This window comes from Diaporthe citri, assembly GCF_014595645.1.
Source record: "Diaporthe citri strain NFHF-8-4 chromosome Unknown scaffold_4, whole genome shotgun sequence".
In the NCBI taxonomy this organism is placed as follows: Eukaryota; Fungi; Ascomycota; class Sordariomycetes; order Diaporthales; family Diaporthaceae; genus Diaporthe; species Diaporthe citri.
Window position 1 is genome coordinate 3,811,635 of NW_025064849.1, and position 13,838 is coordinate 3,825,472.

Sequence of the window (13,838 nt, forward strand, 5' to 3'; positions counted from 1 at the left end):
ATCGGATCATGCAAACCAACGCAATCAGGTGACAAGACCATGCCCGGCGGGCGCAGGCCTCGCAGGCCCTGCAGGAACACCGTGTGCTAGCTGGTACGACAGTGGGCAAGCTGGCAGGGCATGCAAACCCTTCACCGTGGGCTGGATCGGGAAGGTAAAGACTCCGTGGACGGCAGACAGGGCGATGACGACGGTCGCTTGGCCCTACAACAGCTAGCATGCACTGCACGCACAGCTACATGCAGTACAGTGCTGTACACCGTGGGGTACTGCTGGGTGTCGAGGTCCTGCGATGACACATGTTATCCGTTGGTTCAAGTGTCTCTAGCGGAAAGCGCATCCTTGTCCGGGAGCAATACTGTACGGTAGTATACCCACCGGTTGGCTGTCGAACGAGGATGGGGTCGTCCAAAAGGATCATCAGCGACAGCCGTTTGCTGTGTTATACAGGTAGTATTAGTATAGCCAACCACCTTTGCGGCAAAACATGAAACAAGAACCAGTGGATGGACTGGGCGCAAGTTCGCCCACCCATTTTTTCCATCTAGGCTGGGAGAGTCGCATTGGTCGCCCGATCGAGCCATTTTGTGCATAGTAGTGTCGTTCTGCTCACTCTACTGGTCGAGGAGGACGGTCCAGTTCGGAGACTAGCAGTCGTACTAGGAGGTATGTTTCAAATTGTGGAAAGCAGAGGGCAGGTGGCCGTAAGAGCGCAGATCTGCGTCCCGTGGTCGCATGTCCTCCGTCGCATGTCTTCTGTCGCAGGTGCTCGTACGGTTGCAGTCCTAGCTTGTGACCTATGCCACGGCAGGAGTTGAGACGAGCTGTCAGTCGGGCACAGGAAGCGGGAGCGGGAGTGGGAACGGAAGGCGGGAGCAAGCAGTCCCATCGTGATGCCTTGGTGGAGTGGCCCTAGGGGGATTGATGAGAGTCAGAATTGGGGGTCTGCCCGGCGTGTGTGTGCTGACACACACGAAAGAGGTCTTGCCGTCTCAATATAGAGAACTATTTGCTGAACTAATAGGAGGCAACTGCCTAGTACTTGCTTGTGCCAAACACCGAGGGAAGGTGCAACTAGTTGGTCTCACAGCTGCCACCGCCTGTATCTGGCGGTCCCTGGTCTTATCGACGCATGCACCCCCGCTTGGGGCTTGAGGGCGTCCACATGGACCGGCAACCAGCGCCATCAAAGCTTGAGCGACAGGCAGTCTGGAAATTGATCTCGCCCGCCATACCCGATGCTCTGGGTTCATTTACCACCATGCTGGACTGGCCTGGCCTAGACTAGGGCTGATGGCTTCTGGCAAGCAATTCGACAGACGCCAGCCCAGATCCTGCAACAGCCACAACAAGACTATTACTTGTACAGATCACACTTCGCACCCCACAGACCGTAGTCCACAGTCCACAGCCCACGGATCACAAACCAGGACTACAGATCACAGCGCGCGCGAGCCGCTGACAAGTTCCAACGGCGTCAACATGTGAAGCTGTACCCGTCCGTAAGAGAGGCTGCCGTTGAATATCCAAGCGAAACTGCCGCCCACTGCAACCTGCACCTGCAATCGAGGCTGCCCAAAGCGTTACGCCAAGCACCCAGGGCACCCATAGCCAGACCGGCGCGACACCACCAACGCACGCAAGCCCCAAACAGCCTGAGCAAAAATCCGTGCGCCGCCTTCTGACTGGTCGTGGTGTCAAGTGCTTGCAGCATGCTTCAGGGCAGTGGGCTCTCTCAACTGGCTAATGCGGCTCATCCGGCGTCTTACCCAAGCCTCTGGTTGGCCTCTAGACCGGGGATATGTGCATTTCGTCACATCGACTCTATTTCCTCGTTTTCCTCTCCTCTGCTGGCGCCGCCGATGGTCCGTCATCGCACACTCTTGTTCCCTGTGTTTGGGTACCAGCCAGGCCAGCCAGGCCTGGGAGATGAAGTGCAGAGAATATGCCTCGAGAGTGGGCCGCGCCGCATCAAAAGAACTCCACAAACAGGGCTGGCTGCTATCATGGAGGCAAGATGCGCGTTGCGATCCCCCATTCGTTGCCACCGTTACTTGCAAGGAACCGCCGGCGAGCCTCATGACGCATTGTCTGGCTGAAAGCTCGCGAGCGATGCCCGCTGGCTGCCCGCTTGGGGGGAGGGGGGGAAGGAATTCGTCCAGTCACCAACTTCGGTCCCGTACACTTGACGATGATATGCACGCGCCTCCAAGATGCAGTCATTAGGCCGTTCGACGCGGGTGCGATATCACTCAGTCGACTTATTCTTGGATGCGTCGTCAACAGAGTTTTCCTCCTCCTGAATTGGAAGTGATCCTACTGTTACCGTCACAGTGTCCTTTTTAGACCCTCTGCCGTCAGCGTCGGTCCGAACTATCAAATCTCACTGCAGATTTCGGATTTTTTTTTTCCAAGATCCGATTACCACTGCTAATGCGGCCTTGCGTTCAAATTTGGCTTTGGGTTACGTCTTCAGCCTTTGGTGTAATATATCTCGTGTGCCCGAAGCAACTTTACCCGCCGGGCCACTGCCCGTAACTGGGCAGTCGGCCTCGGTCTCAGAGGACGCAGCAACGTGAGCGCCGCAGCTCTGCGCATTGCCACCTCGTTTTCCATGCGCCACGGCTCATCCTCGGCCGTGACTATAGGACGGCATTCTCAATGCTATTATTGACTCAAGAGGCCTCATCAGAAGATCGGCTGCCGCGCTTGACAGAACAAACCCACTTTGCATGTTTCGACTTCCCGGGTCGACTGACAAGCGCGGTGGCGTGGCAAGTAGCTAGGCATGGGAAGTGCCTGAAGATCACCGACCACGCATGAACTCTAGTAGGGCCAAGTACTGCACATGTGCTGTGCCATGCCGAACAGAGCCTAAACCTCCGGTGCTGTAGCGACAGGCACACCAAGCCATCACACATCAACAGTCACGGTGGCCGCTGGATCGGCGCTTTGAACGGTGACGGCGCGACGCTTGGATGAAAGCTCGTCGGCAAACGGGCGTTTCTGATGGGAAGTGTCTCGCAGTCATCTCAGCGTCACGTTCTGCACAAACTTTGGGCACATTCACCACGCTTAGCGCAGGCATGGCACTTCCAGTCACCCGTGTCGGGGAGAGTCATTGGGCGAGCCACAGGACGTCAGGAAGCGAATGAGTGCGTCGAGTTGCAGTTCTGCACGCGGACAGGCGGACCAGTCAGTCGTCGGGCGCGAGCGACATGCTGAGCGATTATGTGGTAAGCGGCTGTCCTACGAGTACCATCCTATCAAGTGGAGCAGAGCCCCACTTCCTCGCCGGCGTTATGCACAGCACAAGAAAGGCACAGTATGTCTTTTGTGCGGTACTTGTGGGGTTCTGCTGGGCCCGGATCCCAACCAGAAGCTGGGAACAAATTCAAGCACAAGAGCCAGCCTGCACAAATGACAGGCAAATTGTCATAACCCACCAATTTCAGCGCCCTCTCGACTTTGTGCGCTCGGCGTGCCACCCTCCTGCGGTGATAATGGGGTACCTGTGGCTTTCCCACAGTGCCTTCAAAATTGTGAGCGACAACGCGTATGAGGAACCGCATGACAATGCTGCACTATCATTGCACGGAGCTGCTCCTGCGCCCGCTCGTGTCAACTCGAATGAGAGACCGGCTCTTGCCTCCGCGCCCGGAAGCTGACTCTGCCATCTCGACACGATCAACTGAGGATTCAAACGTCAGAGATGCCCACTGTGGCTCGTCTGCCTGCCCGACGACAGAGCCCCCGGGGTGACTGAGGTCTTGCCCCGACGTCTAGTTCAGCTACAAGCGCAGAAAAAGCCTGCGCGGTGGCAAACAGTCATTCGTATGCTGCCGACAGCTGAACATGCCCTGTCCATCAATGCTCGTACTGAGCATGCCACACGCCTCCTCTGTACCGGGCAACTGACCAGTAACCGTGCCAAACGTCAAGCGGTCTGTAGACTCTTGTCTTGAGAAGCTGCACAGTACTGGGGGCCTTGCTCGTGCTGTTCCGTTTGTGAGCTGCGAGGTGTCGTATGTGGTGGGCTCGCTGGGCTCATCATGCACTTAGCAGTAGTGCCCGCCCAAACTTCGACCGGCGGACCAGCACACACGTCCTCTGTCTGGTGCTGGGGTCCTTGCTCTCCACCGCTGGGGCCCTAGACCACTCGGGACCCCGGGACTGCCATGGGACCCACGACCCTGATGGGCCTTGTACCCATCGTCGCGCGGTACATCCGACCTCACGGTCACAGAGAGGTCGCTAAAATAGGATCCGGCTAGCGCACTCTGTCCACCCACCCAGCACCCAAGTTCCTCCCACCATGTCCAGCCCCCTGCCCCAGACATGCGAGCAGGGATGCTGTTTCTGCACCGTCTCGCCCGCCGGGGTTCCGGGACTGGAGCCCTCGTCAGCGGCGGGTGCAAGTGAGACAAGCAGACAAGAGGAAAGGTGGGCAAGGGTGGAGGTCTGGTTGGGCCATGGGCAGGGTCATGGTGCATAGCATCCCATTCCGCGGTGTGGTGGTCCAAGACCAGGGTAGGGACCGGGAGACGAGCCTGTGCCCCCCCCCCAGTCAGTGACCTCCTCTACCCTTTCTAGGCAATACACCCATTCGCTGGTGGTGCTGATCCTTTTTGGGAACCTTTCGACTATACACTTGCCCTCACTCTTTACATATTCTCTGGGGTTTGCCCTTCACCACGCTCATTCTTGTTTCCACTTCGTGATCGGCAGATAGCTAGACGTTTCCCTCTTCCATTTACATATTGGTTCTTCCTTTCTTTACCGGACTCGACTTTGGAATATCCATTCCATCCCCTCTTTCAGTATAACTCGTTCTTGAGACTACGTACAGACGACAACGCGTCCTCCACTCTCTCTTACCGCCTTGTATCCTTGACCGTCAACAGAGTCAATATCCAAGACCCGGTCCCTCCCAGACGAGTTTATGTATAACAGTAGCCCACGAGCATCCAACTAGACAGTTCTCACCTCACCGACTTGAGACTGCCAACCATTCCTTGAACCGGATCGATCCGACACCACACCATCGCTAGGCCCACTTGCCTCGACAACAGCATCTCTTCTCGAAGAGACGTGTACAATACCCCACCACCACGTCGTATACATAATATCGTAACTGCAGACCAGAGAGCAGAGTCGGACAAGGACAAAGATCATCGACCATAGCTTGGTGGGTGGACATCATACCCGGCACGTGTTGACCACAGAGCACCTCAAGGCTGATGCATTGATACAACAGACCAGCACCACCACAATGGAATCCATGATGGCACAACAAGCAATGGGCCCGGCCTTCTTCTACTACAGCCCAGACCCCAACCCAGAGAACAGGCACCACGGGCACTTCATCCCTCACCCTCAGCCTCAATCACACCACGCACACCCATACGCACCCCACGCGATGCCCCAACAGATGCAGATGTTCCCTCAGGTGCCGGTGCTCCCCTCGACACCACTGCCCTCAACGCCAGGCTTCTCCAGGCCCAGCTCTTCATGCTCACAGCCGCCCATGCACACCCAGGGAAAGCACAGCTTCACCAGTGCTCCCCAGCAACAGGTGCTCACCCCTCAGGCGTCCCCAGTCCGGGTTCACCAGGCCCTCCACAGGCCAACAATTGTCCTGGACACGGTCAAGTTCGACGAATCTGAGGGCATGTGCTACCCCCAGACCCCACCACTGTCAGCCGCAGGCAGTGTCATGGGCAGCCCTGGCAGCTGTGATATGCTGGCGACGCCTCTCAACCCCATGTTCTCGGGCCTTGAGGGCACACCGATGGGTATCAAGGAGGAAGTCGATGTTCTGCCCGTTGAGCAGTTCCCCATGCTCGAGTGGAACACATGCTCCTCGCCGCCAATGACACCAAGTAAGTCGAAACCCATCACTGCATTACCCTGAGCTGCGAAAAGTGGACTAGTCCCGTTGTGGACATTGTATGGAAATGACAATGGCATTGTTCTGCGAGACACCACCTCAATTGCGCATAGTGGGTTTGGCCCAAAAGAGAAGAAAACCCAAATATCGGAGCGTTGCCCAAGAAAAGAGAGAGAAAAAAATGGAAAAAAAAAAAAGACGCACCAGGGAAAAGAAAAAGAAGAAGAAAAAAAAACCCTACCGCTCACAATTGCTTTGCACATTTCCTTTTTCACCACAGCTGTGGTGCATTTTGATCGCAAAGAAAAAAGAGTGCTGACAAGTGGCTTTTCCCCTCCACAGTGTACCTGCCCCAGCAGTCGCCATACCAGGCACACGCCCAGGCGCAGGGCCCGGCTCAAGCTCAGGCACAGGCCGCCCAGCCCCAATTCTGCGCATCCGCGCCCGCATCCCCTGCTCCGGGCCACCAGACCGACCTCGCCATCACCAGCTCGTCTATCTCGTGCCCATCTCTCTCCCCCTGCCCCTCGCCCTATGCCGCTTCAGAGCAGGGCCTTGACTTCTGCGATCCTCGCAACCTGACCGTCGGCACCGTCAACCCCACCCTTGCACCCGAGTTCTCCGCCCTGCCAACCTTGTGCGCCGGTGACAACGAGGAGCAAGACCTTGTGCTCAGGGGCGACGCATACGGCCAGCAGCAAACATCTCCTGCGACCTCGCAGTCGGCCTCCGTCACCTCCTTCTCCGAGGTCACTCCCCCGGTCCCCCACGGCCTGCCAATCTTTGACGACTTCTCCGACCTCGACTCCGAGGACAGCTTCGTCAACGGCCTCGTCAACCTTGGCGAGCAGCAGGCACAGGCTTCCCAGGCCAGGTCGCGATCCAGCTCCGGCGCCACCTCCCACAGCTTCTCCGACTACTCCGAATACAACGATTCCTTCGGCATGCCCTCGCCACCCGACTCAGCTGCAAGCAGCGGCGACGGCCACCGCCAGAAGCGGATCAAGACGGAAGGCGCCGCAGATGCCGAGCAGAGCAGCTCAGAGCACCAGCAAAGCACCCCCGAGCACCAGCACCAGAGTGGCAGCGCGGCCCCCGAGTCCACCACTCCCAACAACTGCGGTGGCTCATCTGGCGCCTCCGACAACGGCAGCACCCCACAGGTTCCCCCTTCAGGCCCCAACCGTCGCGGACGTAAGCAGTCCCTGACCGAGGACCCCTCGAAGACATTCATCTGCGAGCTCTGCAACCGTCGCTTCCGCCGACAGGAGCACCTGAAGCGCCACTACAGGTCCCTCCACACCCACGACAAGCCCTTTGAGTGCAACGAGTGTGGCAAGAAGTTCTCGCGCTCCGACAACCTCACCCAGCATGCACGCACCCATGGATCGGGCGCCATTGTCATGAACCTGATCGATGACCCCAACATGGCTGCCGCGTACGGCCACCCACCACCAGGCATGTCCTACGCGCCTGCCATGAGCGGACCCCCAGGCCCAGAGGAGTACAGCCACTTCGGCAAGGTCCTCTTCCAGGTGGCCTCCGAGATGCCCGCCAATGGCAGCGACATGTCGTCAAATGATGAGGACAGCAACGGCAAGAAGAAGAGGAAGCGATCCGACTAGATCAGCGTCGCTTCCGCGAGCTTGCTCGCTTCTGTTTCCAAATCTCGGCGGCTCTACTAGGTCAACAAGACGCTGCATGACTGAATGAACTTTTTTCACGAATCGGCCCAGCCCGCTACCTTTATGCGGAGCAAGCCACCCTAGGGATAAAGGGATGGATCGCTCCACCGTGGGTGCTGGCTACACCCAGCAAACTTACGGCGGGCCATGAGGAGTTTGATCAAAAAAGGCTTTGCGAAGGTGACTTTTCAACTGCTGCATTTACAACACCCCGGCCCTTCCTGTATCACTACGAGGTTTCTTCGGTGTCGAATTCGGAGTTCTTTCACCTTGGCCGGGGAATGCATGATGACATCCAAAAAAGGGAGGACCAACTGGTAGCGAATCGTTTTGGGGGAAAGCAAAAAAATCCGGGGGATGAGAATACCTGATCCTTCAAAAGACGGTGGCGTGTAGGAGTCCAGTGTATGATACCGGGACCGAAGACGTCTATTTTTTCGTGAGAGCGTTCTCGCAAGGGCAAGGAAAGGGGAATGGACCGGAGCGACGGCATTGTGCATGGTCACAAGAGCCTAGTCTGGACAGGCACACATGATGGAATCTGAGAGCGGATGTTTGTAGCTTGCTTTGCCCGAAATCCAAGTACCTTTTACTTTTGAAAGTCTTTTTTCCTCCCTCGGCAGGTCTGGAGCGCAGGTCTTCTCTTCTACGTTGGTTGTAATTCGTCGCAAAGCAGTTATCAGCACACACAAGAGACGGGAAGCAGGCCGACCGTCATCCACCGCAGCTGAATCCAAGAATATCAGACTGAAGATCGTCAACAAGCAGCCAGTGCGTGCGTGCCCCACAAGCCCTAGGGCTTCAATGTTCGCCATGCGCAGTGAGACGAAAAGTGAGATCGGACTCTGGCTGCGCGCAGGTGGTCAGAATTCGATGATGCAGTGCAACTGCTATGAGCATCCGATACTACGTGGGTCTGCCGAGCGCGATTGGCCCCAGGCTCCTGCAAGAGCCTGGCACGTATCGCGGGTGGTCATCGTTGGGTGGTAGTCTCGCGATATCAGGAAGAAAAAAAAAAACTAGGCTGCAAGTCCAACCACACACTTACAGCAGGAGCGCTCTTCCGAACCAACCGAATTTGGCCCCCGACTCTCACACCAAGACCCGTTCCTGCATCCTCTCAGCTGACTGCATGCGAAGATGCCCCCTCAGGAAATCTTTTTGTGCAGCTCTTGAACCCGAATGGAAAAAGGGCAAAAGACCTGCCCACCACCCCTCCTCGCCCCGCCCCTGAGATCCTGCCGGAAATGACACCATGTCGTGCATCTCGACATCTGATGCGAACTTCTCCTCCACTCACTCCCCCTGCCTCCGTCCCCGCCCCCCTCCTCATCCTTCTCCTTCCCATGACACCCCACGTGAGTGGCCCAGGCTCCAAGGCCACAATCCCTAGGCATCGGCAAGGAACGAAACGAGGGGTAAAGTAGGGCGTGCCTGTGCGTCCTGACAGACGGGCAGGCAGACAGGAAGACAGCAGGCGCCAAGGAGGGGGGAGGGATCACCATGTGTCCCTCCTGCCTCTCGCGTGTGGACCCCGTAGGGCTAGGTGCCACGAGACAGACAAGACAGGTGGGCGTCCGGGTGCTCTGAGAAGCGGCCGAATCCCGTGAGAGGGATGGGATAGTACGGGATGTGTGAGTGTGTGTGTGTGTGTGTGTGTCTTGCGCGGCCCCTCGTGTGTTCCCTCGCTCCTGGAACCATCCGAGCGAGTGAACGGCAGGCGCAGCAGCTATCTTGTCTTGTCTCTGCCTGTCAGATCTCGTGTGGGATCTATCTGGTCTGATCTGGGTCTGTTGGCCCCGATGTACCTCCCGCCCAGGAGTACATTGCCCACCTAGGTACGCCAGCCTGGCCAGCTACAGCACTGATGGTGGTGGTGGCGGCGGCGACTGTTTGGCCTGGCTGGCTGGCTGGCTGGAGCGTTGGGCCAACCCACCGCCCCTTCGGCTTGGTTCCTGCGTCGTGGCTTTCTTTTTTTGCCATGTTGAGATGGCATCGATCTTCAGTGGCAGAGACAGACGTCAGACTCTCGATGGGTGACACCGTGTGAGACCATCTAGCTGTCTTGGGCTGTGAGCCCCGATTCAGTGTGACCTGGAAGACTACGAAATTTTCAAGACCGTGTAGTACTATCGTGGCAGGCACTTGTTTTTTGGTCATCACGGCATTTTCATCACTGGTAGATCGTGGTGGCTCCTCAGCGAATGGTGCGGGCATGAGCCAGTGTTGGGCACCGGTGATCGACCTAATGCAGCCAGGAGGTTTTGGAATCAGCCAGCGTGAATGGCAGATAGCCTCTGGTCTCTTCCTGCTCGGACCACGCCGATCTTGGAGGCACAGGCGGTGCGCTTCAGCATCTGCAGAACTCGTTGATCATTAGTTTGACTATTGGCGACCATTGCGCACTGATTGAAGTCTCCAGGTCAGTCAGGCCCAAGGTCGACTGTCCAGGTCCTTGCATGCCCCAGTACACCACATTGGCTGCGTATGCACGTCAACGATCGACCATGACCCCATACGCCGGGCCCCATCGCTCAGGGTTGAACCCTTGGCTGGCCAGACCTCACCATCTGTAGAAGGCCAAAAACTTCACCCACTCGCGGGGACGCACCGTCAAGGTAAAACTCATCCACGGGGACGAGGTTTGGGGGCCCCAGCTGCGGACCCAGATCGACGCCAAGCCAGCCCGAGCAGCACTTTCGGAACCCGACGAGGCCTGACTCGTCACCAGCGCGCCCTCGTCGTGAGTCGTCGTCCGGCTTCAGGCAGTATCAACCTCAGACAGCGTTCCGCTACTATTTTAGAGAGCGATCGTCAATGGGCTGGAGGGACTGACTACTCGGATAACTTCGGACTGGCCTGACTACGAGGCAGGCAGCCAGCAACCCTAGGGGAACAAGAAGGCATCATATCCTTGGCCACGCACCTGTCATCGTTGTCGCCGTGCGCACCCGTGGGTACCACGACATACGACACGAATCGATACGACCGCGATAATCGGGACCTGGCATATTCCGTGCCACAGTGCCTGTCGTCTGCAGCGAGGCTGAGGGCTGCGACACGAACAGTCCCGTCCCTGGCGGTGGAGATCACCTTTTTTTTTTTTTTTTTTTTTTCTGTCTGGAAAAGACAGAGCCTGAACGTGTCCGCTGGGGGCCACGCGATTCGGTGTCGGCCTCGCAAAGGAAGAACACACGGACATCCGGCCATCCCCAAAGCTGGGGGCCCAATTCCACCCTGTCAGCGAGCGCTCCGCCGCAGGCCTGAGCGGGCTGGCAGGAAACCATGGCGCCAACGCCGCAGACTGACGGCGGCCTGAATGCCATTGCTCTGATATCTGGTGGCAAGGATAGCTTCTTCTCCGCGCTGCACTGTCTGGAGAACGGCCATCGCATCGTCGCCCTGGCGAACCTGCACCCGCCACCGCCGCCGTTGCCTCCGTCGAAAGCTGCCAGTGGCAAGTCGGGCTCTGGCTCTGGCTCTGGGCCCGCCGCACAGTTGCCCGGCGGTAGTCGCCATGAAGGTTCTCAGCCTCCTGACGGCGGTGCTAGTGGTGATCCAGGCTCCAGTCTGGCACAGCTGGAGCTGAGCAGGGACCAGCCCCAGCAAGATGGCGCGAGCGTCAGTGATGACGAGGAGACGGACCTCAACTCGTTCATGTACCAAACTGTCGGGCACCAGGTCATCCCACTCTACTCCATAGCCACGGGAATCCCGCTGTACCGTCAGCCCATCGTGGGCGGCGCCGTCCAGAGCGGGAGGGACTACTCGACCGCCTCCACGACCACAGACGACGAGGTGGAGTCGATGCTCCAGCTGCTGGAGAGGGTCAAGGCAGCCCACCCAGAGGCCAACGCCGTCAGCGCCGGTGCCATCCTCAGCACGTACCAGCGCACCCGCGTCGAGTCCGTGGCCACCCGTCTGGGGTTGACGCCGCTGGCGTACCTTTGGAAGTACCCCACGCTCCCGCCCCCGCCGGCGGCCGCGGCGGTTGGTAGCGTGGACGAGGCTCAGCTGCTGTACGACATGGGGTCGGCAGGGCTGGACGCGCGCATCATCAAGGTCGCGTCGGGGGCGCTCAATGAGAACTTCCTGTGGGAGAACGTCGGCAGCGCTAAGGGCACGATGAGGCTCAAGGTGGCCGCGTCGAGGTTCGGTGGCGAGGGTGCTGTGCTAGGCGAGGGCGGCGAGTTTGAGACCCTCGTTGTTGACGGGCCGAGCAGGCTGTTCAAGAAGAGGATCGAGGTGGGCGAAGAGGACAGGGTGGTTGTTCCAGAGGGTGGAGACACTGCGTGGTTGAAGATCCGAGACCCCAAGGTCGTGGACAAGGTGATCAACGAGGCTGATGAGGATTCCTTGGTCATTAGGAGACCAGAACTTCTCGATGAGAGGTTCCTTGCGACGCTCGAGAATATGCAATCCGTTGATGAGACGGATGTGACCGAGGTTGCTGAAGTACATGTTCCTACCTCGAGCATGAAGCCTACACTTCAAACTTGGGCATTCATCGGTCATCCACAACACGGCGAGCTCTCGATAGAGGCAGATACCAGCATCCTGATAGATGCAATCCGCTCTCGACTCAAGCAGCATGAACTCGCGCCGAGGGACATTGTCTCAACCGTCGTCATCCTTGGGTCAATGTCTGACTTCCAAACCATCAACAAAGTCTACGGCTCTCTCTTCACCGATCCCAACCCGCCGTCCCGCGTCACTATCGCGTGTGGTGATATCCTACCACAAGACACAAAGATCGCCATCTATGTCTCTGTACCAAACGGAGCAAGCGCAGCCGACAGGCAAGGCCTGCACGTACAGTCAAGGTCATACTGGGCGCCCGCCAACATCGGTCCCTACAGCCAGGCCATAACCGTACAGCTGGGGCCCACGAAAGAGCTTGCCAACGCGCCCCGGGTGGCCCACATAGCAGGCCAGATCCCGCTCGTGCCGGCGACCATGGAGCTGCCGGCGGACGGCGGGCTGGAGACGCAGCTGGTGCTCTCGCTGCAGCACCTCTGGCGCATCGGCGTCGAGATGGGCGTGCAGTGGTGGACCAGCGCGGCGGTGTACTTCCCCCGCGCCAGCAGGTCCAAGTACGACCTCCCCGCGCGGGAGAAGGCGATGCTCGCGTGGAGGGCGTGGAGGGCGGCGCACCTGTGGGTGTCGCCGAGTGTCACCGACGACGCCTCCGGGCCGGATATGTGGGACAGGAGGTTCAATGCCAAGTACCTCTTCTACGGCAACGGCGAGGCGGACAAGGCCAAGAAGACTAGCCTGCCTTACTACGCCGACACCGCCGGGGCCGCGGCCGGGGAGGACGACGACGAGGACGGCGACGAGGACGATGGGCCGAGAACTAGGAGGCCTGTGCCGTTCTTCCTCGCCGCTGAGGTCGACGAGCTCCCCCGCTCCGCCGAGGCCGAGTGGCACGCCCACGCCGGCCTTATCCACGTGCCGTGGGAGGAGGAAGATGGTGCGGGCCGGTTCGCGGTCTACGACACGATGGACAGCGGCAGGTGCCATGTCAGCCACTCGGCCGTCGTGCTTGAGAAAGGTGCGGAGGCCCACACGTACCTCCACAGCGCGGTGGCCATCGAGCCCCCTCAAGGCAGCGATGTCGCGCAGCAGCAGCAGGCCGCCCCGGCTCTGGCGGCGCAGATCGAGGAGGCTGACAAGCTCATAGCCACAAGCTATAAGAACCGCTTCGGGTGCGCGCCGTGTGTCGGGGCTGGAGGGGCGGAGACTGAGCGGGCTGTACCGTACCTCGTGTATGTGAACTGCGAGGTCTTCGAACCCGCGCAGATCGGGTCCGTGATGAGGGATCTGGGGCTGGCTGCCGTGCCATGCGCGTCTCTCTATGGTGGGCCTGGCGGTGGAACTCAGTTCGCTTTGGTGGCGATGTATAGGACTTTGATGGGGTCAGTTGTGGATGAAAAGCAACAGATCTGAGAGGATGGATGGAACGTGTGCACATGTGCACTTTCCATAGGTACCCCGTTGAGGTGAATGGTTGAGGTTGCCTGGAGGAGGTGGAACTCACTTCCACGATTTACGGACAGAAGCTGATCTCGGAGGCTGCGAGGATGGCATCGACTAATTGTCAGAAATTGTTTCTCCAGAGGAGGGAGGGTACAGGCTCAGAAATGTGCATCCGATTATGAACAAAATGTCTAGTATAGTGATACCCAACCCATGCGCGCTATGCAAAGCTCCTCATCTAATGTTCTAAATAACATGTATTACATGTCCTCCGCTCCATTTCC

At 58.4% G+C, this 13,838-nt stretch overlaps 2 protein-coding genes across 2 annotated transcripts; both read left to right on the forward strand.

Moving 5' to 3' along the window:
- Nucleotides 1-5,272: 5,272 nt before the first annotated feature.
- Nucleotides 5,273-7,515, forward strand: INS49_010201 (uncharacterized protein; the record flags this gene model as incomplete). The annotated part of the gene is made up of 2 exons (XM_043170927.1): nucleotides 5,273-5,882; nucleotides 6,233-7,515. The coding sequence occupies 2 exons, from the start codon at nucleotides 5,273-5,275 to the stop codon at nucleotides 7,513-7,515; spliced, it is 1,893 nt and encodes a 630-aa protein (XP_043025492.1).
- A 3,345-nt stretch (nucleotides 7,516-10,860) lies between these two features.
- INS49_010202 (uncharacterized protein) lies at nucleotides 10,861-13,524 on the forward strand (the record flags this gene model as incomplete). Its single annotated transcript, XM_043170928.1, has 1 exon — nucleotides 10,861-13,524. One exon carries the CDS (start codon nucleotides 10,861-10,863, stop codon nucleotides 13,522-13,524), a length of 2,664 nt encoding a protein of 887 aa, XP_043025493.1.
- Between the last annotated feature and the right edge of the window lie 314 nt (nucleotides 13,525-13,838).